General features: G+C 42.6%; 1 protein-coding gene across 1 annotated transcript in view; it reads right to left on the reverse strand.

Annotated features, from left to right (window-relative positions):
• UBE2L3 (ubiquitin conjugating enzyme E2 L3) overlaps nt 1-27395 on the reverse strand; it is a 55505-nt gene that overhangs the window by 15934 nt on the left and 12176 nt on the right. Inside the window, exon 2 of the mRNA XM_030335764.1 lies at nt 23957-24052. Coding sequence (XP_030191624.1) covers nt 23957-24052 — 96 coding nt within the window. The remainder of the gene's footprint in view (nt 1-23956; nt 24053-27395) is intronic.

The raw sequence follows: 27395 nt of genomic DNA on the forward strand, positions 1-27395 counted from the left end.
TCCCTGCTGCATGGCCCTGCTATGTTCTCTATGCATATGTAGCATAAACAAAGACATTTTATTCTGGACATCTATACATATATATTTTTTAATTTTTTTAATGTTTATTTTTGAGAGAGAGGGCTAGCGAGCAGGGGAGGGGCAGAGAGGGAGGGAGAGAAAGATTCCCAAGCAGGCTCTGCATTGTCAGCATGGAGCCCGATGTGGGGATCGATCTCACAAACCATGACATCATGACCTGGGCTGAAAGCAAGAGCCAGACACTTAACTGACTGTGCCACCCAGGCATCCCATCTATACATATTTCTTATAAGTAGTTATAAAACTGAAGTCATACTGTCTATATAATCTTTCATAACTTCTGTTCATGTTGCTATCTATACATTGTCTTCCACTCTGCAATCCAGATGTTTCCCATTTCTGTCAGGCCACAACACCTTGCGGGTGGAGCCACACTCAATGTTACAGAGACCATGGAGGGCAGTGCCCCTGGTGGCTTCTGTCCACAAAGCCTGTGCCTGGCTTGGACAGGAGCTCAACAGTTCCCACCAACATGGAGGGATGCTCTTCTCCCTAAGAACATCCCCAGTGCAATCTGAGGTTGGTGGCAAAATTATTTTTTATGTATGGCTCTGGGTCAGAAACCAGGGCTCCCCTCATTTGGTTTCAACCATTACAGCTACAGAAAAGCAGAAGGAAGAAGCTCCAGGACAATCAACAGGAAAGCAGAGAAGAGCAGAAAACACAAACCAAGGCTGGGCCCTGAGACAGGCAGGACTTGGCTCCTCCTCAGTCCCAAAGGGCAATGTAGAAAAAAGGAAGGTATCTGGAGGGTGAGGATTTCCGGTGAAATGGGCTACAAAGTGAATAAGGATCCAGAAAGGAAGGTGAGAGATTACAACTACAAATGTAGCAACAAAAAGGTAAAAGAAGGAAACCAAAGCTTCACACACGCTCCTGGAGGCCAGGGTGGAGCTGAGGGAAATCTTCCTTCTTCCTTGACAAAAAATAACCTAACACTAAAGGAGCTTTTATATTGTGCGTGGGAGAGTGCCAAATACTTTTAATCAAGAACACCACACCAATCACCAGAGGGCAACAGGAAAAAAAGGAAGGAAAGGGTGCTTATGTCACAGACATCCGAACACCCTACTAGCTTCAGAAAGTAGGTTTTGTTACAAGTGGGGAAAAAACGTTTTTTAATTGAAGCAAAATTCACGTAACACACAATTAACTATTTTGGCACACACAATTCAGTAGTATTTAGTGAATTCATAATGTTGTGCAACCACCTCTAATTTTAAGACTTTCTTTGCCCTCAAACACTCTGTATCCGTTAAGTAACAAATGGAAAATCGAGGCAATAAAACTTTGTTCAATTTATTACATTTTTGCTTCAGTAGAGGCTGAGGGGGCTTGGCCAGAGGTGGCTAACTTCTCCCAGGAGGGAGAGGAGACAAGCTCAAGGTTGAAGGAGGGACCCTCAGACGGAGGCAGGCAAGCCAAGAACACACACTGCTTTCTACAATCTGGCCCTAAAGTTGTTAAAATAACGTTCAATACTAACACAGAGACAGAAATCCACGTTTGTTGTAGAAAATGTGGGATGTGGGCAGGCAGAGAAGAAAATAAGCTCCTCTAGTCTAGCCTCCCTGACAGAGGACTGGGGCCAGAACCCTAGTAGATGGCATTCCTGCCCCTTTTCTTTTAGGTGAAGGCACATGAGGCTGTCTCTCACATGCTGGGGAACTGTGCGCACAGTGCCGTAACACCTTTATTTACTTTACAGGCTGCCACCAACATTACCCTCATCACCCATGTACACTTATCTCCTTGATCTTCCTAATGGCTGCAGCATATTCTGCTGTCTGGATATACCACAATTTCTTTACTGCTACCCCCACTGCAGGGTGTGAACTCCGTTTCATTTGTAAAGACGATATCAATAGTATCATGAGTACCTGTGGGAGCAAGCATTAAAGACCCTACATTTTTTTTGAATTAAAAAACAAAGCTACCATGTATTCCCAAGGCATCATTGGCCAGTGCCCCTTCTTCACCACAGGAAAAGCACAGGAGGCAAGGTTGTAGGGAGCCATGAGGATATGGTAGCAGCACTCACTCTGGGAAGCCACAAGATCAGTGGTGTTCTCATATAAGAAGCCTGGGTTTATCTAAAACAGAGGGAAGTGGTAGCAAGGAAGCCTTGCTGTTCTGGTGGGCTCCTCACAGCACTCTGATAGCTGCTGCATTTTGATCACCTGTCTTCTCCATTAGTCCAGGAGATGCCTGAGAGCAGGGACCCAAGGCAGCCTTAGAACCATGCCTCAAATGTTTGCTAAACTCAGATTCTCTTCTCGATTATAAAATCATCAATGCCAGTGTTTACGTTATTCTTTTGAATATGGCCAGGAATGGGTCAGCTCTCAGAATAATGGTTTAACATACCTGAAACACAATGAACCCAGAAGTCAGAACCAGCCTGGAGCTTGTACACAGAAGAGAAAACATTTCTACAACTCTGGATATCCTAGGCACCAGTCACAGCTTAGAGTTGCTAATAAAGTAGGAAGTATGAGAATCTCAGAGTCAATCTAGGTGGTAGGGAGTCAATTCTAGGTCATTCACATGGAAATAACACAAGCTCTTATTAGGAAAGAAAATCTGATTATTGCCGCTTTTTTTTAAAAACCAAAGCTAGGGGTGCCTAGGTGGCTCAGTCTAGCTGAGTGTCTGACATTGGCTAAGGTCATAATCTCACGGTTCGTGAGTTTGAGCCGTGCATCAGGCTTGCTGCTGTTAACGTGGGGCCCACGTTGGATCCTCTGTCCCCTACTCTCTGCCCCTCCCCCACTCACACGCTTACATTCTCTCTCAAAAATAAACATTTAAAAAAAAAAGCTAATTACAACTGAATTAAAAAAAAAAAACAAACAGACCCAAATAACCCAATTCTAAGAATGGGCAAGGTAGGGGCTCAGTTGGTTAAGTGTCTGACTTCAGCTCAGGTCATGATCTCACCGTTCATTAATTCAAGCCCCATGTCGGGCTCTGTGCTGATAGCTCAGAGCCTGGAGCCTGCTTTGGATTCTGTATCTCCCTCTCTGCCCCTCCCCCACTCACGCTCTGTCTCTGTCTCTCTCAAAAATAAATAAACATTAAAAAAAAATGAGCAAGGTAACATGAACAGACATTTCTCCAAAAAATACATATAAATGGCCAACAAGCACAGGAAAAGATGTTTCAAATTATTAGCCAACAGGGAAATGCAAATCAAAACCATAATGGGATACCACTCTGTACCCACTAGGATGGCTGTAATTGAAAGGACAGACAATATCAAACGTTGGCAAGGATATGGAGGAATTAGAACCCTTACACATTGCTGGTAGGAATGTAAATGATACAGCCACTGCGTTAACAGTCTGGCAATTCCTCAAATGGTTAAACATAAAGTTACCATATGACCCAGCAATTCCACTCCTATGTAAATACTCAAAAGAAATGAAAACACACATCCACCTAAAAACCTGTACATGAATGTTCACAGCAGCATTATTCATAACAGCCAAAAAGTGGAAACGATCCAAATGTCCATCACCTGATGAATGGGTAAATAAACCATGCTATATCCGTTATAATGAATATTTGGCAATAAAAGGAATGAAGTACTGATACATGCTACAACAGGGATGAACATGAAAGTATTATGCTAAGAAAGAAGCCAGACACAAAAGGTCATATGTGGTATGATTCCATTTATATGAAATATACAAAATAGCTAAATCTACAGGGACAAAGTAGATTTTTGGTTGCCTCAGCCTGGGGGGATGAACTATGGGTGGGGGGTGATTCTTTTGGGAGTAATGAAAAATATTCTAAAATTGTAGTGATAGTTGCCTGTGAATAGACTAAAATCCATTGAATCATACACTTTAAAAGGATGGCATGTATGGTTTATGAATCTCAATAAAACTGTTTAAAAAAAAAATCAGGGGCACCTGAGTAGCTCAATCAGTTAAGTGTCTAACTCTTGATTTTAGCTCAGGTCATGATCTCACGGTTCTTGAGTTCAAGCCCTGCATTAGGCTCTGCACTGACAGCACAGAGCCTGCTTGGAATTTTCTCTCTCAAAGTAAATAAATAAACTTAAAAAAAACAAAATCAAAGCAAACACAGAAACAGTGGTTCTCAACTAAGGGCGATGTTGTCCCTCTCAGACAGGTTTAGAAATGCCTAAGGGTGTCCTTACATCGTCCCAATGACAAAGTTGGCCACTGGCACCTAGTGGACAAGAAACAGGGACAATATGACACAGATAATCCACACACACATACCAAAATACAGCGTACAACACAACCTCATTGAGAAATACTGCTTTAGGATAATTACAGATTGAATTTACAAACCGTGTGTGAGGTGCCTACTATGTGTGTCACATGGTGCTAGGCACAGGAAGTAGAAGGGAAACCGATTTCAGGCTCCCACCTGAATCAGAACTCACTGAGATAGATATCAATACCACAATACAGCAAAAGTCACCCTGTGAGCAGTGCCCAAATAGAAGGGGGCACAATGATGGGTGGGTCACACCAGGCCCCAACAGGCTGTCCAGCCAACAGGCATTCCCCCATTTCTTTGCTGGCAAACTTCTGGTTTTGTATGCAGTCTCACTGCTCCCTCATTGTGACCCAGGGGTAAATCCTGACTGGTCTAAACCTGTCCGACAGGTAGCCACCAGCTGCTAGTGGCTATTGTGCACTTGAAATGTGACTCTTCTGAGCTGAGAAGTGCTGAATGCAAAACACCACCTGGATTTCTGAGATCTTGTATTTAGTTTATTTTATTTTTTTAATTTTTTTTTAACGTTTATTTATTTTTGAGACGAGAGAGACAGAGCATGAGCGGAGGAGGAGAGAGAAAGAGGGAGATACAGAATCTGAAACAGGCTCCAGGCTCTGAGCTGTCAGCACAGAGCCCGACACGGGGCTCGAACTCACAGACCGCAAGATCATGACCTCAGCCGAAGTTGGATGCTCAACCGACTGAGCCACCCAGGTGCCCCCTTGAGATCTTGTATTTAAAAAAAAAAAAAAAAAAAAAAAAAAGAATGCAGAATATTTCAGTAATAATTATTGATGCTGATTATATGTTGAACGATATTTTAAATATATTGCATTACATGAACTATTTACAAAATGAACTCCCAAATGAATTTTTAAAAATTTTAATGGGACTACTAGAAAATTTTAAAGTACAGCTGTGGCTCACAGTATGTCCCCACTGGACAGCACTATCCTACTTCAGCCAGTGATTGCTACGGGGTGGGGTGGGGGTAAGCCATGTGTCCTGGTTCTGGATAACATGTGAGGGGCCTGTGGGCAGCTTCTGGGATAGGTGTCTTTGCTCTTGGTCACATCACACTACAGGTATGATAAAACTTCACAGACATAAACACACACATATTAACACGGGAGAAATCTGAATAAAGTCAGTGGACTGTATTACTTAATTTTCTGGTTATGATATGATGCTATGGTTATGCAATAGGTGAAGGGTACTGCCGATCTCTCTATATTATAATTACATGAGAATCGACGATTACCTCAAAATAAACAGTTCAAAGAGACAGAGAAGTGAAGGGAAGAGAAGGTCCTCTTCCGACCCTGGACACTGGGGCCCTGCAGGAGTCTGCAGTACTGCAGCAGCTTTCTGACAGCTGGGTAAAAGCTGGACTGAATTGAACCAAGGTCAGGAGAAGAGGGACAGGCAGAATTCAGGTCCTTGCTCACATCACTGAGTTGCTGGATTAACCGGCTAAGAGCACAGAGCATGCACCATCAGATTTTGTCAGGTGCAGTAACTTTCCCTTTGCAAAGTTAAATTGAGTTGGGGGCTTCACTTGGGAGTCAAAAGTGACCTCACCAGTACAAATGGTGACTGCAGAGAACACAGAAGGGTAAGATTCACCAAGACCACGGGATGGGGAGTTTCAGAGAAGACTCAGGAGGAGGAAGATGAGTACCCTAAGCACAAGGGGCAGCCTCCTAAGCAGGAATAGAGGTCATGTTCCTGAGAAAATGCGATGTCTCTCTCTCAAAGTTAACAGGAATTTGATGCAACAATTAGTTTTGAGTACCCTAGCCACAGCCCAACTTAGGGTCAACTGGTGGAGGGCACTGACCTGTAGCCCATACAACAAGGAAGCAAAGCTGTTTAAAAGAGGCTGGTATATGGGGCGCCTGGGTGGCTCAGTCGGTTAAGCGTCCGACTTCGGCTCAGGTCATGATCTCACAGTTCGTGAGTTCGAGCCCCGCGTTGGGCTCTGTGCTGACAGCTCAGAGCCTGGAGCCTGCTTCACATTCTGTGTCTCCCTCTCTCTCTGCCCCTTCCCTGCTCATGCTGTGTCTCTCTCTGTCTCAAAAATAAATAAACATTAAAAAAAAAAAAAAAAAAAAAAAGAGGCTGGTATCCAGCACATGTCAGGGAGATTTGACGATAAGCCTGTGAGGCTCTGCAAAGAACTCCTGAAATGGAAAAGCTTGCACAGAGACAAAGGTACTTCCAGTTTTCAAAAGACAACATTAATCAGTGCAACTGATGCCCATCCTCAAAAATATTCTGGAGGGGTTCACCAGAACCTGGTATGTGTGGGCACTGAGAGGAGACAGCAGTGAGCCCCAGGAGCCAGCACGGAGACCGGACAAACTGCAATGTCAGAGAGACTCTACTTCCTCTCCCACCAGCTGGCAGGGGGCACAGCAAGGAAGTACAAGGCTTCTCCAGAGAGCCTTCATTTCATTTTAAAAACAATTCTTGGGGCAGCCTTTGATATACAAGGCCTCAGGGATACAAAGATGACTCACAAGTCTGCAGTTCTGAAGCCCAGAGGCAAAGACAATCAGGGCAGCTGACTGGAGCACTGACCACAACATTGGTTGAAGTAAACACTTGTTCTGCGCCTGCCCTGCAGGAGCACCATCAACCTATTTAGTCCCCTGCCCACTGTGAGAGGCAGGGACTTAGGAGTTTTACAGATGAGGAACTGAGGCACAGACCCTTAGAAGGAAGCCTACTGTCACTGCTGGAATGTCTCCACCTGTGAACGTCTTACCTTCTAAATAAAAGGTAAAACTAGCAGCAGTACCACCGTAAGTTCAGGGTGACAATGACATGGCACAGGAGTAGCCCAGGCAAGAAAGGAACTCAAGATGGAATAAATTCCTGCCTTAAAGAACTAAGCACTCAAATCACAAAATTAGAAAAGGACAAAGAGCAAACACCAAGGAAAGAGAAGACATCATAACATAAAAGCAGAAATTAACATGAAAGCAAAAATTAGCTATTCACAACACAGAAAAAGAATGAAATTTCTACTTCATAATACTAAAACTAGTATGACCATCTTACCCAAATCCACTAGAACACAAAAAATACATTCCAATCTCACATATGAACACATATACAAAAACACTAAAGACTAGTAAACTTAATACAATGGAATTATTTTAAAAAATAGTCCACAGTGAAAGAGGGGTTAATTCAGAAAGGGAAGAGAGATTTAATTAACAGGTCACTTTGAAAACCCATATCATAAAATTTAATTGACAAGTAATATGGCCTTTAATGAAATCCACTCATTCCTGATTAAAATTAAAAGATTTGAGAGCAACATCAACAAAATGGCAAAGCAAGCAGCTCCAAACTCCTATTCCTCCACAGAAACATAAAACAAAACAAAACCAAACAAAAAATGCACGCAAGAAACTGTCAGAACCAATTTTGTAAAAACTTGGGAAAACAGTCCAAGGTTTACAGCAGCTAAATAAACCAAGAATCAAGAAAAAAAGCAACTGAAAAATGGTGGGAAAGCTTTTGTGGCAATTTTACCTGCCCTTACTCCACCTCCTCCCAGGCTGGGCAACAGACAGTCTTGCAGATGGCAGCCTCTGTTTCCAGTGTGGGACCCTGGTCCCCGGCTCCAGAGGGAGCAGAGCAGAACTTACTTGCAAATTATTGTGTCTGTCTGTTCTAACGTGTCCGGGGGCTACCTGAGGCGCTGACACACAGTGCTCATCTCTGTTTTGCCTAACTCAGAATCCACACAGGGTGAAAAATCATAGGCACTGCTCAAAAACATTGTAATACATAAGCCACCTGGAGCAAAAGATAATGATTAAGACTTCCTAAAGCAATGGAGGAAAAGCCAAGAAGAAATCTAGGGAAATTAGGACATTCAAAAGTGCTCAACTATACTGGGGAATTGAGAAAGCCATGCACATTCCTCGAACAGGCTACATGCTCAGAAAAGTCCTGAGAAGATCTGAAATTTTCACCCACTGTCTAACTACAGCCTCAACACAAGCAACAAGTAGAGGCTTGGCTCTGTGTTGAAGTAGTACCCTAGACAGAGCCAATCTGCACAGACCGAGACTCTTTTTTTAAGGCTTCTGGCATCAAGGAAATTTCAGCCCAAACACTGGTAGAACACAAGTGAAACCTTTAACAATCAAGAATAGCAAACCCCAGGGCGCCTTGCTCAGTCAGTAGAACACGCATCTCTTGATCCTGGTGTCAGGAGTCCAATCCCCATGGTGGGTGTAGAGATTAAACAAACAGGGGTGCCTGGGTGGCTCAGTCAGTTAAGCATCCGACTTCAGCTCAGGTCATGATCTCACAGTTCATGATTTGAGCCCTGCATCAGGCTCTGTACTGACAGCTCAGAGCCTGGAACCTGCTTCAGATTCTGTGTCTCCCTCTCTCTCTGCTCCTCCCCTGTTCATTCTCTGTCTCTCTCTCAAAAATAAACATTAAAAAAACTTTTTTTCAAACAAACAAACCAGCAAACCTTGGGCAAGAGGGAGAATCTGATTCCAGATTACAATATTCAAATGTCCAGTTTTCAATAACAACAACAACCACAAAGTATACAAAGAAAAAGACGGGCGCCTGGCTGGCTCTGTCAGTAGAGCACATGATCTTGGGGTTGTAAATTCAAGCCCCATGTTGGGTGTAGAGATAACTTAAAAATAAAATCTTTAGGGGCACACCAGGGTGGCTCAGTTGGTTAAGTGTCTGACTCTTGTTATCTGCTCAGGTTGTGACCTCATGATCAGGAGATGAAGACCCACGCTGGGCTCTGTGCCGAATATGGAGCCTGCTTGGGATTTTCTCTCCCTATCTCTCTGCCCCTCCCTTGCTTGTGGATGCTCACACACACTCTCTCTCAAAATAAATAAACTCTAAACATAAATAAATAAACTCTAAACATAAATAAATAAAGGGACTCCTGGGTGGCTCAGTCAGTAAAGTGTCCAAATCCTCATTTCAGCTCAGGTCATTATCTCTCAGTTTGTGGGATGGAGCACCGCGGTGGGCTCTGCGCTGACAGCACAGAGCCTGTTTGGGATTCTCTCTCCCCCTCCTTCGCGCACACATACGCCCTCTCTCACAAAATAAATAAACTTTAAAAAACCTTAACATTTATTTATTTTGAAAGAGACAGCACGTGCAAGTGGGAGAGGAGCAGAGAGAGAGAGGATCAGAGGACCTGAAGCAGGCTCTGTGCCGAGAGCAGATAGCCCAATGTGGGGCTCAAACTCACAAACCATGAGATCATGACCTGAGCTGAAGTCAGATGCAAGGTAAGCCACCCAGGCGACCCTAAGATTTTTAAGTAATCTTTATATTCAACATGGAACTTGAACTTACAACCCCAAGATCAAGAGTCGCATGCTCTACCAACTGAGCCAGCCAGGAGCCCCAATTATAACCCATTTAAAGGAATAAAATAAATCAACAGAAACCACTCCTGAGGAAGTCTAAACACTGGGCTTACTAGACAAAGAATTAAAATCAACAGTCTAAAACATGCTCAAAGAAGCAAAGGAAATAGCGGACAAAGAGCTAAATAAAACCAGGAAAATGATGTCTGAACAAAATGAGAACGCCAATAGACAGAAATTGTAAAAGGGAAACAAATTTTAAAGCTAAATAGCACAATAAGTGAAATGAAAACTTCAGTAGAGTAATTGGACAGTAGGTTTGAGTAAGCAGAAAGAAGACTAAGAAAGAATCACCTGAAGTTAGAAAAACTGAAATTATCCAGTCTGTGGACCAGAAAGAAAAAGGAATAAGGAAAAGTGAACAAAGCTTAGGGATATATGGGACACCATCAAGAAGACTAACATATACATTATGGGAGCCCCAGCAGGCTAGGAAAGAAAAAAGGGGCAGAAAGAATATTTGAAAAAATAATGAGCAAAAACTTCCCAAGTTCCATGAAAGATTAATCTACACATCCAAGAAGCTTAATGAACTCCAAGCAGAATCAACTCAGATCCATACCAAGACACATAGTCAAATCACCAAAGAGATAATCTTGAAAGCCATAAAAGACAAGTGATATGTCTGGATCTTCAGTAAGACAAACAAATGGTTTCTCACCAGAAACCACAGAGGCCAGAAGGCAGTGGAATAACATATTCAAGGGGCTGAAAAGACCGTCAGCAAAAACTATCCTCCAAAAATGAACGAGAAATTAAAATATTCCCAAATAAAAATTGAGAGGGGCACCTGGGTGGCTCAGTGTATTAAGCAACTGATTCTTGGTTTCAGCTCAGGTCACGATCTCATGAGTTTATGAGACTGAGCCCCTGACAGTGCGGACCCTGCTTGGGATTCTCTCTCCCTCTCTGTTCTTCCCCTGCTCGCGCACATGCATTGTCTCTCTCTCTCTCTTTCTCTCTCGTGCTCTTTCAATCAATCAATCAATCAATAAACTTAAGAAAAAAACCCTGAATTATCACTTTCCCTAAAAGAAATACAAACAAGAACCCACCCTTCAAGCTAAATGAAAGGACAGTAACTTAAAGCCATATGAAGAAATAAAGAACAATAATAAATGTAACTACACAGAAAAATATAAAAGCTAATGTTATAGATTATTGCACTCTAGGTTTGTAGCTGCTCTTCCTGACAATAACAATATAAGAATGGGAGGTAATGGAGATGTATAGGAGCAAAGTGCTTGAATACTACTGAAATTAAGTTGATATTATTCAAACTAAGTTGTTAAAAGATTAAGATGTTAATTGCAATCCCCAAGGTAACCTCTAAGAAAATAGTAAGTATATATAAAGAAAGAAGGGAATCAAAACAGTATGAAAAATCAACTATATATATATATATATATATATATATATACACATTTATAGATCAACTATATATATATACACACATATATATATATTGCCATATGTATATATTGCCATATATATATTGCCATACACACACACATATATATATACATAATACTTAATAAAAGAGATTGGGACACCTGGGTGGCTCAGTCAGTTAAGCATATGACTCTTGATTTCAGCTCAGGTCATGATCTTGCAGCTCGTGGGTTCAAGGAAAACAAATTTTAAAGCTGAATAGCACAATAATGAAATGAAAACTTCAGTAGAGTAATTGGACCGCAGGTTTGAGCTTGCACACTGGGCTCTGTGTGGACAGTGCAGTGCCTGCTTGGGATTCTTTTTTTCTTCGCTCTCTGCCCCTTCCCTGTTTGTGCACTCTCTTAATAATAATAATAATAATAATAATAGTAATAATAATAAATAAAAGACAAGAGATTGCCAGAATGGATAAGAAAATGCAATTCATCTATATGCTGACTACAAGAGACTTGCTATACAAAGATATAAAGTTAAAAGTAAAAGATGCAAAAGATATTCCACGCAATTAATAACCAAAAGATGACTATATTATTATCAGACAAGACAGATTTTTAAGTAAAAAGGATTATAACGAAGGATATTATATATTGATAAAGGCTCAATCCATCAAGAGGATACAAAAATTATAAACCTATAGACAACTAACAAACATAAATCAAAATACATGAAGCAAAAATTGACAGAGTGAAGGAAGAAATACAAGTTTTAAATAATATTTGGGGATTTCAGTATCCCATTTTCAGTAACAGAACAACAGAAAAGATCAACAAGGAAATGGAATACTTGAACAACCAATTAGACCTAACATATACAGAACACTCCATCTAATAATAGCAGAATACACATTCTTCAAGTGCTTATGAAACATCTTCCACAATAATCCACGTTAGGCCACAAAATAAGTCTTTAAATAAATTTTGAAAGATTGAAATCACACAAAGTATCTTTTCTGGCCAGCATGGAATGCAACTAGAAGTAAAAAATGAAAGGAAAACCAGAAAACTCACAAATATGTGGAAATTAAACATACTCTTTATTTTTTTAATGTTTGTTTATTTTTCAGAGAGAGATAGAGACAGAGCATGAGCAGGGAGGTGCAGAGAGAGAGACAGAGAGAGAGACAGAGAGAGAGACACACACACACACACACACACACACACACACACACACACACAGAATCTGAAGCAGGCTCCAGGCTCTGAGCTGTCAGCACAGACCTCAATGCAGGGCTTGAACTCATGAACCACAAGATCATGACCTGAGCCAAAATTGGACACTTAACCAACTGAGCCACCCAGGCACCCCCATACTCTTTTCTTTACATGTTTATTTATTTTGAGAAAGAGAGAGAGTGAGAGCACATACCTGCTCATGAGCAGGGAAGGGGCAGAGAGAGAGAGAGAGAGGGAGGGAGGGAGAGAGAATCCCAAGCAGGCTCCAACACTGTGAGCAAGGAGCCTGGATGCAGGGCTTGATCTCACAAACCGTGAGATCATGAGCTAAGCTGAATCAAGAGTTGGACACTTAACTGACTGAGCCACCCAGACACCCAGAAAATTAAACATACATATATATATATATATGTTTATACGTATTTATATGTATATATAAATTATTTTATATGTGTATATGTTATTTATTTTTTTTAAATGTTTAATGTTTATTTTTGAGAGAAAGAAGAGAGAGCACAAGCAGAGGGAGGGGCAGAGAGGGGAGCAGAGGATTTGAAGCAGGCTCTGAAGCAGGCTCAGAGCCATCAATGCAGAGCCCAACGTGAGGCTCAAACCCATGAGGCGGCAGATTATGACCTGAGCCAAAGTCAGATGCTCAACCAACTGAGCCACCCAGGTGTCCTGGAAATTAAACATAATTTTTTTTTTAATTTTTATTTTTGAGAGAGAGAGGGAGAGAGAGAGAGAGAGAGAGAGAGAGAGTGTGTGTGTGTGTGTGTGTGTGTGAGAGAGAGAGAGAGAGAGCGAGCGCGCGCGCGCGCGCACAAGAGGGGGAAGGGCAGAGAAAGAGTTGGGCAGAGAAAGGGGAACAGAGGATCCGAAGCTGGCTCTGCACTGACAAAAGCAAGCCTGATATAGGGCTCAAACTCCCGAACCACAAGATCATGACCCGAGGTGAAGTCAGACGTTCAGCTGACTGAGCCACCCAGAAATTAAACATATTAAAAAAATATATGTTTATTTTCTTGACCCAGTTAAAGAAAAAAAGTCACAAGGGAAATTAGAAAATACCTTGAGATGAATGAAATTTAAAGCACAACAAGTAAAAACTTACGGGATGCAGTGAAAATAGTGCTCAGAAGGAAATTTACAGCTATAAGAACAATAGAGAAAGATCTCAAATCAATAATCTAACTTGACACCTCAAGAAATGAGGAAAGGAAAGGAAGAGCAAACTAAACCTAAAGCCAGCAGAAGGAAGTTAATAACAACAATTACAGAAGAGATCAATAAAACAGAATAGAGGGGCGCCTGGGAGGCTCAGTTGGTTAAGTGTCTGACTTCGACTCAGGGCGTGATCTCACAGCTCTTGAGTTCGAGCCCTGCGTCAGGCTTTGTGATGCCAGCTCAGAACCTGGAGCCTGCTTCGGATTCTGTGTCTCTGGCTCTCTTTGCCCCTCTGCCATTCACACTCTCTTTGTCTCTCTCAAAAATAAATAAACATTTAAAAAAATGTTCTAAAAAGTAGAAAAACAACAGAGAAAAATCAATGAAAGCAAAAGTTGGTTCTTTGAAAAGATCAATGAAAAACTGACAAACCTTTGCCTAGACTCAGGAAAAAGAGAGGAGACTCCTATTACTAAAATCAGAAATTAAAGTGGAGACATTACTCCCAATTTTACAGAAATAACAAAGATTATATGAGAGTAATATAAACAATTGGGTACACCAACAAATTAGATAACTTAGATGAGATGGACAAACTCCTAGAAATAATCAATCTGCTAAAACTGAACCAAGAAGAATCTAACTAGATCTATAATGACTAAAGAGATTGAATCAGTAACCAAAAACCTCCCCTCAAGAGTGCTGAATCAGATGGTTTTACTGATGAATTGTACCAAATGTGTAAAGAATTAGCACAGATCCTTCTATAACTCTCCCAAAGAGGAGTGAACACTTCGTAACTCATTGTATAAGGCCAGCATCAGCCTAACAGTGAAGCCAGACAAAGACACTACAAGAAATTTACAAAATCTTACGAATTTTAAGCCAAACTCAACAAAACACTAGCAAACTGAATTCAGTAGCATATTAAAACAATTATTCACCATGACCATTTGGGATTTATCCTAGGAATGCAAGGATACCTAAATATACAAAAATCAATCAGTGTCATATACCACATTAATAAAGGAAAAAAAATCACAATCATCTCAAGTGATGCAGAAAAACCATTTGACAAAACTTAACACACTTTCATAATAAAAACACTTTATAAACGAGGTCTTGAACTCAACAAAAGCTATATATAAAAAAGCTACAGCCAACATCATACTCAATGGTGAAAGTCTGAAAGTTTTTCCCCTAAAATCAGAAATAAGACATGGATGCTTGCTTTTATCACTTCTATTCAACAAAGTATTGGGGTCTCTAGCCAGGACAATTAGGCAAGAAGCAAAAGATATCCAAATTGAAATGGAAGATATAAAACTACCTTTATTCAGAGAGGACCTGATTTTATACATAGAAAACCCTAAAGATTCCACAAATACACACACAAGCTATTAGAACTAATAAATGAGGGTTGCTTAGGTGGCTCGGTTGGTTAAGCATCTGACTCTTGATTTCAGCTCAGGTCATGATCTTGTGGTTTGTGGGAGCAACCCCTGCTTCCACTGGAAGTTAATGCAGAGCCTGCTTGGAATTCTCCCTTCTTCCCTCTCTCTGCCCCTCCCCTGCTCACTGACATGCACACATACTCTCTCAAAATAAATAAATAAAAATTTTTAAAAAATGAATTCAGCAAAACTGGAAGATACAAAAGCAACACAAAAATATCAGCTGTATTTCTATATACAATGAATAATCCAAAAAAGAAACTAACAAAACCATTCAAAATAACATTGTAAAGAATAAAATACCTAGAAACAAATTTAACCAAGGAGACTTAGTTACAGACTGAATGTGTTCCCTCTAAATTCATATACTGAAGCCCTAACCCCCAGTGTGACTATATTTGGGGTCAGCGAGCAATTAAAGTTACATGAGATCATAAGGTGGAGTCCTGATCCAATAGAGTTAACATACAGTAGCTCTCCTTTATTTGCAGGGTATACTTTCTAAGACCCACAATGGATATCTGAAACCACAGATAGTACCAAATCCTATATATACTATGTTTTTTCCCACACATACATACCTATGATAAAGTTTAATTTATAAATTAAGCACAGTAAGAGACTGACAATAAAAAAGTAGAACAATTATAACACTACATATATACTATAATAAGAGTTATGTGAATGTGGTCTCACTCAAAATATCTTATTGTACAGTACTCTTCTTCTGGTGATGATGTGAGACAATAAAATACCTACATGATGAGATGAAGTGAGGTAAGTGATGCAGGCATTATAATGTAGCATTAGGCTACTGTTGACCTAAAGATATGTCGGAAGGAAGATCATGTGCTTTGGGATCATGGTTGACTTTGGGTAACTGAAGCCACAGATTGGGGCGGGGAGGACCTACCTTACAAGAAAAGCACCAAAGAGCTTTTGCTCTCCCTGTCCATGAATCCAGGAAAGGCCATGTGAGCACACAGTAAGTAGGTAGCCATTAGCAAGCTAGAAAGAGTCCTCCCCAGAAACTAACCCTGTCAGACCTTGATCTAGGACATCTAGTCTCCAGAAATGTGAAAAAATTTATTTCTGTTGTTTAAGCCACCCAGTCTATGGTGTTTTGTTACAGCAGTCTGTGCTAATACAGAAGCATAAGACTTACACACTGAAAATTACAAAACACTGCTGAAAGAAATTAAAGGCCTAAATATACGAAAAGACATCCTGGGTTTACGGATTCGAATACTTAATATTCAGATGACAATACCACCCAAAGATTCAATGTGAGCTCTACCAAAATCCCAAGATTTATTTCTGCAAAATGGAAAAACCCATCCTAAAATTCATATGGGATCTCAAGGAACCTTGAATAGCCAAAAAAATCTTGAAGACCAAAGGGGTGACTGGCTGGCTCAGTTGGTAGAGCATGGGACTCTTGACCTTGAGGTCGTGAGTTTGAGCTACACATTGCGGGTAGAGGGAGGGAGGGAGGGAGGGAGGGAGGGAGGGAGGGAGGGAGGGAAGGAAGGAAGGAAGGAAGGAAGGAAGGAAGGAAGGAAGGAAGGAAGGAAGGAAGGAAAAAAAAGACCAAAGTTGGAGGATGGAGGACTCACACTTCCTATTTCAAAACTTACGACAAAGCTACAGTAACCAAAACAGTGTCTGGCAAAAAGACATACAGACCAACAGAACACAGCTGAGAGCTCAGGAATAAACCCTCACATGTATGTTCAACTGATTTTTGACAAAGATGCCAACCAAGATCAAAAGGGGGTGGGGGCTGGCTGGTTCAGTTGGTAGAGCATGAGGCTCTTGATCTCAGGGTTGTGAGTTTAAGCCCCACATTGGGTATAGAGCCTACTTAAACAAACAAACAAACAAACAAACAAACAAACAAACAAAAGGGGCACCTGGATGACTCAATCAGTTAAGTGTCCAACTCTTGGTTTCGGCTCAGGTCGTGATCTCATGGTTTGTGGGTTCAAGCCCCACGTTGTGCTCCATGCTGATAGCTGAGGACCTGTTTGGAATTCTCTCTTCCTCTATCTCTGCCCCTCCCCCATCACGAGTGTGGGTGCTCTTTCACTCTCTCTCTCAAAAATAGATAAACTTTGGGGGGGGGGAACCAAGAAGACCTACATGACTTGGATTTCTTAAATATGAGCCCCAAAGCACAGGCAACAAAAGAAAAAAAGAGATAAAATGGACTTCATTAAAATTAAAAACTTTTGTTCAAAGGACACTATCCAACCGGAAACTAATGTTAACGCTGTGTATCAACTAGCAGTTGAATTAAAAAAGAGAGAGAGAGAGAGAAAGACACTCTCAAGAGTGTGAAAGGAAGGGCGCTTGGGTGGCTCAGTGGGTTAAGCATCCAACTTCGGCTCAGGTCATGATCCCATGGTTCATGAGTTCAAGCCTGGCATCTGGCTCTGTGCTGACAGCTTGGAGCCTAGAGCCTGCTTTGGATTCTGTGTCTCCCTCTCTCTCTGCCGCTCTCCCACTTGTGCTCTGTCTCTCTCTCTCAAAACTAAATATAAATTTTTTTAAAAGTGTGAAATGACAGTCCACAAAATGGGAGAAAATATTTGTACATCATGTATCTGATAACAGTCTAATATCTAAAATGTATAAAGAATTCCTACAACTCAAAAACAAGGAGAAGACCAACACCCAACTAAAAATGTTTATGGCCACTTTATTCATAATTGCCAAAACCTAGAAGCAGACAAGATGCCCTTCAGTAGGTGAGCAGACAAACTGTGGTCCATCCAGACAGCAAAATATTACTCCATGCTAAAAAGGAGCTGTCAAGCCATGAAAAGACAAGGAGGAAACTTAAATGTACTGTATATTACTATAACTGAAAGAAGCCAGTCTGAAAAAGACTACACGCTGTATGATTCCAAACAAATGCCATTCTGGAAAAGGCAAAAGTATGAAGACAAGAAAAAAATTAGTGGTTGCTGGGGTAGGGTGGTAGCGAGGGGAGAAGGGCAGGGAAGAATGTGTAAGTAGAACACAGAGGATTTCAGGACAGTGAAAATACTCTGTATGATACTGTAACAATGGATACATGCCATCATACATTTTCCCAAACTCACAGAACATACAGCACCTACAGTGAACACTAATGTAAACTATGAGCTTTAGGTGATGATGACGATGTCAGTTGTAGGCTCATCAATTTTAACAAATGTACCATTCTGGTAGGGAATGTCCATAATGGGGGAGGCTATGCATGCATGGGGCCAGGGAGATATGTAGGAAATCTCTATACTCTTCTCTTAATTTTGCTGTGAAGCTAAAATTGCTCTTTAAAAAAAGAAAGAGGGCAAAGGCCTTGCTTGAATTAACAGAAATAAATATGTTACCCAAAGAACATATACAAATGGCCAATAAGCACATGAAAAGATGTTCAACATTCATAGTCACGAGGAAAAAGCAAATCAAAACTACAATGGAGGGGCGCCTGGGTGACTCAGTCACTTAAGCATCCAACTCTTGATCTCCTCTCAAGTCATGATCTCATGGTTTGTGGGACAGAGCCCCACATCAGGCGCCGAGATTAAGGCACTGACAGTGAGGAGTCTGCTAAAGATTCTCTCTCCCTCTCTCTCTGCCCCTCCCCCCACTCTCAAACAAAAAGATAAATTTTATGTTGTATATTTTACAATTTAAAAAAATGAAGCAAATTTTTTTTTAATTTAAAAGAAACTTTCAAGAATTCTTGAATGAACAAAAAAACCCAGTATTTTTCCCAGAAACAAAGGACTGATATACAGAATTCGTACAATTCAAAGAAGCACACTAAAACTCCAAAAGATAACAGATTACAGAAATATAAATAAGAAAAACCTTCAACTACAATAACAAAATTAAAAATGCACTGGGGCGCCTGGGTGGCTCAGTCGGTTGAGCAGCCGACTTCTTCAGCTCAGGTCATGATCTCGCAGTCCGTGAGTTCGAGCCCCGCGTCGGGCTCTGTGCTGACAGCTCAGAGCCTGGAGCCTGTTTCAGATTCTGTGTCTCCCTCTCTCTGACCCTCCCCCGTTCATGCTCTGTCTCTCTCTGTCTCAAAAATAAATAAACGTTAAAATAAATAAATAAATAAATAAAAATGCATGTTACTATGGTCTGAATGTTTGTATAGCCCCAAAATTCATATGTATAATATTTTTAAATTTTTTTAATGTTTGTTTTTGAGAGAGTCAGAGCAAGCAGGGGAGGGGCACAGAGAGAGGGAGACAGAATCCAAAGTAGGCTCCAGGCTCTGAGCTGTCAGCACAGAATTGGATGCAGGGCCAAACTCACGACCCGTGAGATCATGACCTGAGCCAAAATGGATGCTTAACCGACTGAGCCACCCAGGCACCGGCCCAAAATTCATATATTGAAAACCTAGTGCCTAAGGTGATGGTCTTAGGAGGTGGGGCCTTTAGGAAATTATTAGATCATTAGGGAAGAGCCCTCATGAATGGGATTAGTGCCTTATGAGAGGCTCCAGAAAGCTAGTTTGCTCCTTCTGCCATGTGAGGATGCAAGGGAAGTCTGTGACCAGGAACAAGGCTCTCACCAGACTGGCAGGCACTCTGATCTCCAACTCCCAGCCTTCAGAACTATGAGAAATAAATTTCTGTTGTTATAAACTAGATACAGAAAAATAAATTTTTTCAGATATTTAATTCTGTTGTCTGTTGTTCTAAACTAACCAGCTCCTGGTTGGTTATGTAACAGTCTGAATGGGACCAAGACACAAATCCAATTGAGTACTTTTGCACCTATCAAATTGGCAACAATGATTTCTTTCTGTATGCTTGTTTCACAGGCTCTTTACTACATAACTGCCAAATAGTTTTGCAGGCAACCCCACAAAGGCTTTAATAATATAGAAGAGACTAAGCACTTCACACACAAGCACTTACTGAACTTTTACAACAATCAGTGAGATGAAGAACTCCTTTTAGATGTAAGGATATTGGGACAAACTGATTAACTAACTTGCCAAAGATCCCCAAACCAGTTAGGGCAGGGCTGGGGTTCTCACCTGGGGCAATCGGACCCCACAGGCTGGTGCTGAAGTACTGCCATTCAGAACCCCTTTAATAACACCCAGCAACCTTCATGACATACAAAGGACATGTGCAGGCACTTTGCAGACAGTGGCCATGAGAATATAAATTGGCACAACCTTTCCAGGAGATAACTTGACGATACACAGGCTTATAGATATATATATAATATAATCTTCCTTCTGGTCAGGCTGTATTTTAAAATCAAGTCTAAAATAAATAGGGGCACCTGGGTGGCTTAGCTGGTTAAGCATGTGACTTCAGCTCAGGTCATGATCTCACGGTTCATGACTTCAAGCCCCTCGTCCGGCTCTATGCTGACAGCTCATAGCCTGCAGCCTGCTTCAGATTCTATGTCTCCCTCTCTCTCTGCTCCTCCCCTGCTCCTTCTCTCTCTCTCTCTCTCTCTCTCTCTCTCTCAAAAATAAACACTAAACACAATTTTTTAACTAATGAAAATAAAAAATAAAATAAACAAAGATGCACACTAAGACTTTCACATAAAGATGTTCTTGGGCAAATTATTTCACTTAAAAAACATTTTTTAAAATCCATTAACTTTTTAAAACTACACCCAATGTGGGGCTCAATCTCACAACCCTGAGAAAAGAGTTACACGCTCCACCGACTGAGCCAGCCAGGCACCCCTTTCAAGGATAAATTATTTTAAAACTGGAAAAACAACAATCCAAATGGCCAAAATCAAAGGAATGATTGAATAAATATATTATGGGATTTGTACAGTTATCAAAAATTATGTTCACAGAGTTTCAAGGCAATGACTAAATGATGAAAGTATGTAATAATTATGAAATTACCAAATGGTTCATTAAAAATTGCATGCTGGGGCGCCTGGGTGGCTCAGTCGGTTAAGTGTCTGACTTCGGCTCAGGTCATGATCTCACTGTTTGTGGGTTCAAGCCCCGCATCGGGCTCTGTGCTGACAGCTTGAAGCCTGGAGCCTGCTTCGGATTCTGTGTCTCCCTCTCTCTCTGCCCCTTCCCCGCTCATGCTCTGTCTCTCTCTGTCTCAAAAATAAATATTAGGGGCGCCTGGGTGGCGCAGTCGGTTAAGCGTCCGACTTCAGCCAGGTCACGATCTCGCAGTCCGTGAGTTCGAGCCCCGCGTCGGGCTCTGGGCTGATGGCTCAGAGCCTGGAGCCTGTTTCCGGTTCTGTGTCTCCCTCTCTCTCTGCCCCTCCCCCATTCATGCTCTGTCTCTCTCTGTCCAAAAAAAAAATAAATAAACGTTGAAAAAAAAAAAAAGTAATTAAAAAAAAATAAATAAATAAATAAATAAATAAATATTAAAAAAAAATTTTTTTTTTAAAGTGCATGTAAAAAGGTTGGGAGGAGTTGCTAATGGTTAAGAGTGAACATGTTCATTGGGTCAGAAATTCGAGAAGGCTCATCACCATACCTCCAGTTTCTAAAGGGCAGGTGCCCAAAACCTTACTGAATTTCTTTATGTTAGGCTTACGGGATTTTTTTTCCTTCCTTAGACATTACCTCTGAATTTCAAATGAAAAAAAAACAAACTACATAAAATTAAGCACTTAAGGGGAATAAGCCTGAAGTGCCATGGTAACAATGAAGTGTCTCCAGGTAGCACCACACCCGGTTCACTTTCCCTCTCTGGGGGGTCCAAGTCTGTCCTTGCTCTGAGCTATAGCTAGGGACTATTTAACTAAGTAGGACCAGATCCTGTGGTCAAAGCATGCTTCTGGACTACTATGTCTTTATCAGCCTGGCTCTGCTTTCACCCCAGTTGGGTGGACCCAGGTGAGTCTAGGTAGAAGACTCCCCAGCCCCTGTGGTGCAGGAACACCTGAGGCCCAGGTGTGGGGTATGACTGGGGGCCATGGAGGGGTTCATTGCCAAGAGCACCGTAACTGCTTCCTTGAAATGCTCCCCACACCAAGCCAGGAGCCCTGGACAGTAATTGACGGACACAAGAGAGGGGTGGAAAGAGGCAATGGAATGGTGAGAGAGTAGCTATGGCCTACTGTCTCTGGCACTAGCTTCCCCTAAATGAAAGGCAAGGCTTTGGCCTAGACACTCCCCAGAGCCTGGACTCAAGCACGCTACATTCCACCAGCCAGTCTCCACCTTGGGACTTATGAGACCACAGCTCGTTCCACAGGCTCCACCAAACATGACACCAGAGACAGGTCATAAGGTCCTGGCCATCCTTCCACTTAGCACCTAACAGTTCTCTACAGCAGACAAGGCCAGAGGTCACCGGCTGAACTTTCCCAGCCAGAGGCTTCTCCACCATCTATATACTGTGCCCTGAGCCCCACCATCGCCAAGCCTGGAGAAATCTAAAGGACTCATCCTCAAAGCCAGACTGGATACTCCCAGGTTTAAAATTTTTGAGTGTGTACTGAAATGCTACAAAAGCATATCTTTCCTTACTTATCCAAATGGTTATGAAAATAAAGCAGGAATCTAATATCTACTGTTGTGTCTCTTTTAAAAAGGCATGATCTGTAACCAGCATTAAGAAGAAAGTATCTACAGTAAGCATGTTCCATGTTCTGCTTTGGCAAAGTAGCCACTCTGCCCACAAGGAAAGAGTCTATACAATAGGGTAGGGCAGGGACAGGCACAGGAGAAGGGCCTGAGGCTCACAGGGAAAGTGGGGATGAAAAGAGGAAGCAGTAGAGGTAGAAGAACAGGAAGGAAGGGGGCATTCATGCAGAAGTCCCGGTTGGGAGCCAGGGAGACTAGAAGGCACACAGTGTCCAAGTAGGCTACGTCACAGACAGATGGTGTGGCTCTGGAGACAGGGCAGGAATAGAGGCAAGGACAGGACTCCTTCATGTACAGTAATAACCTAGTACGCTATGATGCTGGAAGATGCAGGGACCCCAAGAAACAGCATGAGAGATGGGCAAGAGACTAAACAAGGTCCCTAAGAGCTCAGAGGAAGCAGCAGGAAGACAGGTGTGAGTGGCGCAAGGTCACAGAACCAGGAGCTGGGACACCGCATGGGCTCCAAAGGCTGGGGAGGCAAGTGGGCTCTAGGGCTGTAGAGCCCGAGGCATGAGGACAAAGGGGAGCCCATGTGCTCAGTGTGAGGTGGTTCCAGGAGGGTGGGAGAAACTGGAACTACAAATTGGAGTTAGTACAGGAGGAGACTCGGGCGGTGAGGAGATGAAAAGATGGAAAAAGAGCAGACACTAAATCGAGAGGACAGTATGGCCACAGGAAGGCCCTTGCCAGGAGCAAGCCTGAGCCTATCTGAAGGCAGAAGTCCGTGAGGCAGGGGGAGCATGAGCTGTGGGGTTCAGACAGTGGAAGCAGAGGCCCCAGACAAGACACTGGGTGAGGGGACAAGGTGGGCTTGTTAGACAAAGGGATTTGAGACCAATGGCAGGCACATATGGGAGGGGACCAGGAATAAAGCCCGGAACGCAAGGGTCCAGAGGGTTAGACATCCAGATGCAAAACCAGGTGGGGAAGCAAAGAAAAGATCTAGATGGGAATGTCCACCATCTCCTAAGAGAGGTCAGAGAAGGCAGCACTGTCTGGACAAATGGGACCAGACACAGAGAAGCCAGGGAAGACAGGAGCACAAACACATGCTCCTTTCCTGGGCCGATAACCAAAGAAGTGGAAAACGCGGGCCCCCCAGAATGTTAACAAAACCACTGCAAAGACAGGATTCTACTTAGGAACCCGAAGTTAGAGTCCCTGCCTTATTATACCCTAGAGTGACAGCCCGCCTCTGTGCCTCTGTTGGCTGCTTCACCTAAGAGCCTACTTGGGAGGAGAGAGGTAAGCCCAGCACACACATCACCTTGAAGAATAATCTGATAAGAAGTGGAAGTATTCAATACTCACAGGAACAATAAGCCCTTGCCAAGTCAATAAATTAGCTTCATCAACCTGGATGTTACGGAAGTTTTTCATTCCACATTTGCGGATTTCTTCAAGCTCCTGTTGATTAACAAAGCATAAAGGGGTGTCAAACAGGGGAAAGCACCACACATTAAGATCCCTCCTGACTCCCTCAAATTAAACCAAGTGTCAACACCACCAATGACAAAATTTTAAAGTGTGGACTAGACCGCGCCCAGTCTGGTTAAGAGGCCCAGAGCCACAGCGGTCCCCTCAACCCTTGCCCCAGACCAAGACAAACCCCCACCTTGGTGACCCCATGGAACTCGGTGGGACAAATAACTGTCTTCTGCAGACACACTGCCTCCTCTTTGGGCTGGTCACCAGACCTTTGTTTAAACACCCTCGGACCCCTAGACAGGGCAGCCACGTGGCAGGGGCGCAAGAAAGGTGTTACAGACTTGACTTCTTCCAACCAAGATTTATTAAGCTATGAGTCAGGTGTTGAGGATATAAAGATAAACAAAACTGGGGACTAGAGCCAAACACATACCTACCAGGTTTTCTACCCAGTGCTGTAGGTGTGATTTCAGAACTCTGCCTCAGCATGGACACACAGGGAAGAGAACAACTATCCACTCTGGGGTGGAGACGGGGACATGTGCCTTTCACTGAGCCTTCACTTCCTCGGCTTCAACACAGACGCAGAATCAAACACAACAAAGGGGCAATGACTATGCAACAGAACTCTTTGCAAATGAGGGATTATTATTAAACAGTTCATGCCACAAATGCCATTTGGTCCAGAAAGCACAATCACCATGACTACTTCAGGGCCCTACCCGAGAAGTCTTTAGTCTACAATTGTCTTGTTACTTGTTTCTCAACTGTGCACTGCTGCTTCTCCAACAACTCAAGTCAACATCAAGAGGCATTTTGACCCAAGCCACCCACTGTGCACTAGCCTGCCCACATTCCCAATATTCCTCCATTCTCAGACACCTGGAGTGACACAATCCCTCCAATGTCTCAACCTGGTCTCTTGTTCTTGGTACAAGTCTCCTCAACATCTCTTGGGTACACTCTTTTCGGCATCCTCAGAGCACCACCTAGCTGAGTTCTGCCTCTCTTGCTGAGCAGGCAGAACAGCTTCCTCACTGGCCCTGGCTTCCTCCTTGTTGGTCCAGCCCACGCACCCTTTTGGAACTTAGAAGCCCCTCTGTGTGTGGTGCTATGGCTCACGATGGCACCGGAGGCTCTGAATAAGCCCAAAAGATCCTCTGCACCTTACATTCCCATCACATAGGAAACAGTTTAAAAGGCCCCATGAGCAAACAATTCCAAAGAAAGTAGGAAGTGAGCCAGTGTTACAGGTTCTAAGTTGGAGGATGTGTGGTATGGAGTAGGCAGAGAAGGACAGTGTGTCAAATGAAGGCACAGAACAGGCAGTTGGGATGTGCTGGTGCTTCATGGCAGGCGACACACCCGACCACGCTTCTTCCTACAGGATGCTGCTGCTTGTCAACCCTAGCTGCCCACTACCACCATCTGGCTTAGGCCCCAGCCCTGGAAATTCTGGTCCAGAAACTGTGGGGTGGAGTCTGAAATAGGGATTTTTAACAAGCCACACAGTGACAGGAAAGCTCCACTTCTAAGCAATGCTCAGCTTCCATCAGGAAGCTGGTTGCAATGGTTGTGGCCACTGCAATGGGGAAGGTGTGGTCTGGCTCCTCTTCCCGAGCCTGCAGGGAGGAAAGCATGGAACCTGAGAGACCACTCACTTGCCAACTGCCATCTGGTCTTCCTTCTAATGCCCAAGACTCATCAGAAATGGTCCCCTGGGGACAATGAAACCTTCAGGATGGGGAATAAATAAATCTCACTCTAACACTCTGCCCCACTCCCCAAAGAGCATATAAGCTCCATGAGGGTAAGCTTGAGGGCACGGATCTAAAAGCCTCAGGAGCTCATGGTAATGTTCACTTGCTTAATTATCAGGGTAGTGAAGGGACAGGAAGCTGGGGCTTGAGGAAGAAAAGGCTCTGGGATGGGAAATGCTCTCCATGTATTTTGATTTTCTGATCCCTGGTATAAGATATCAGAGTAAGATTCCTGGCTAGAGACAGAACATATCATATGTCACTTAAGAGCTGAATCTTACCAAGCTATCAGAAATGTTTTAAACCACATACAGGTAGGAAAACAATTTCAGATAGAACATTGAAACTAGACAACAAATGAGATTATATTCAATTTTCATGGAAGAAAATTAATTTTAAAATAATCTGTAAATTTACTCTATGGCTTCAGAAATTCACGTACTAATAACAACAGGAAGTATCAGTAATAAACACAAGAAGGTAAATTTCAAAAGAATTACAAAAATGAAGCAAGATGAGACTCAACTGCGGGCGGGGGTGCAGAGAGGGCACCTACTGGTGTTCTGATATCAAGAGATACATGAACAAAGATAAAACAAAAACTGTGGGAGGGGCGCCTGGGTGGCTCAGTCCATTGAGTGTCTGACTTCAGCTCGGGTCATGATCTCATGGTTCGTGAGTTCGAGCCCCGTGTCAGGCTGTGTTGACAGCTCAGAGCCTGGAGCCTGCTTCGAATTCTGTGTCTCCCTCTCTCTCTGCCCCTTCCCTGCTCATGCTCTGTCTCAATCTCTCAAAAATAAACATTAAAAAAAAAATTTTTTTTTCAAAAACTGGGGGAAGATGCCATCCCTCTCACCCCCTACTAGAGAAGAATGGGCAACACTAATGTCAGCTGAACTGGGAGGTTCAAGAAATCCAAAGCTCAGTTTATTGATTACTAGTTATCAGATAAACTCTCAACTTGCTATCAAGTTAAGCTCACCAAAGAGCAGAAGAGACAACCTCCTTTGCATAATTCTAATCAACAGGAAGAAGTGATTGTAAGGCAGAAGTGAGAGAAACCAAGACAAACAAACAAGCAAGCAAGCAAGCCCTGTAATCTCCAGGGAATGCTAGGCAGCGTTTCTCAACAGGGTGGTATAGGCATCCAGACAGGACTCTGCACTTGACCATCCTGAGCCCAGCCCATTACATGCCAAGCATTGTGACACCACTCCACCCTGGTTTCCCAATATCCTCTAGAGCCCCAGCTGCTGAGAACCACTGGCATCACTGGTAGCCAGGATGCTAAAAGTCCTGCATTGCACAAGCAGGTCCTCCAGATAAGAACTGCTTGGCCCAAAATGCCAATCACACCCCACCAAGGGAAACAACTTAAAGAGGATGGATTCTAGTCATTCAGAGAAAAGACAGGTTCATCTGAAGGTCTGAGATTGGAAAAGGCAAGATGACTCAAGAGGCTTAACAAACCCTCAAGCAAAAGTGCACCCCTATAACTGAGAATAATCCTCAGATGGAAGAACTGGGGAAGGAATTTAAAGAAACCAATGTAAATTCAAAGT

Source organism: Lynx canadensis, chromosome D3 (genome assembly GCF_007474595.2).
Source record: "Lynx canadensis isolate LIC74 chromosome D3, mLynCan4.pri.v2, whole genome shotgun sequence".
NCBI classification, from domain to species: Eukaryota; Metazoa; Chordata; class Mammalia; order Carnivora; family Felidae; genus Lynx; species Lynx canadensis.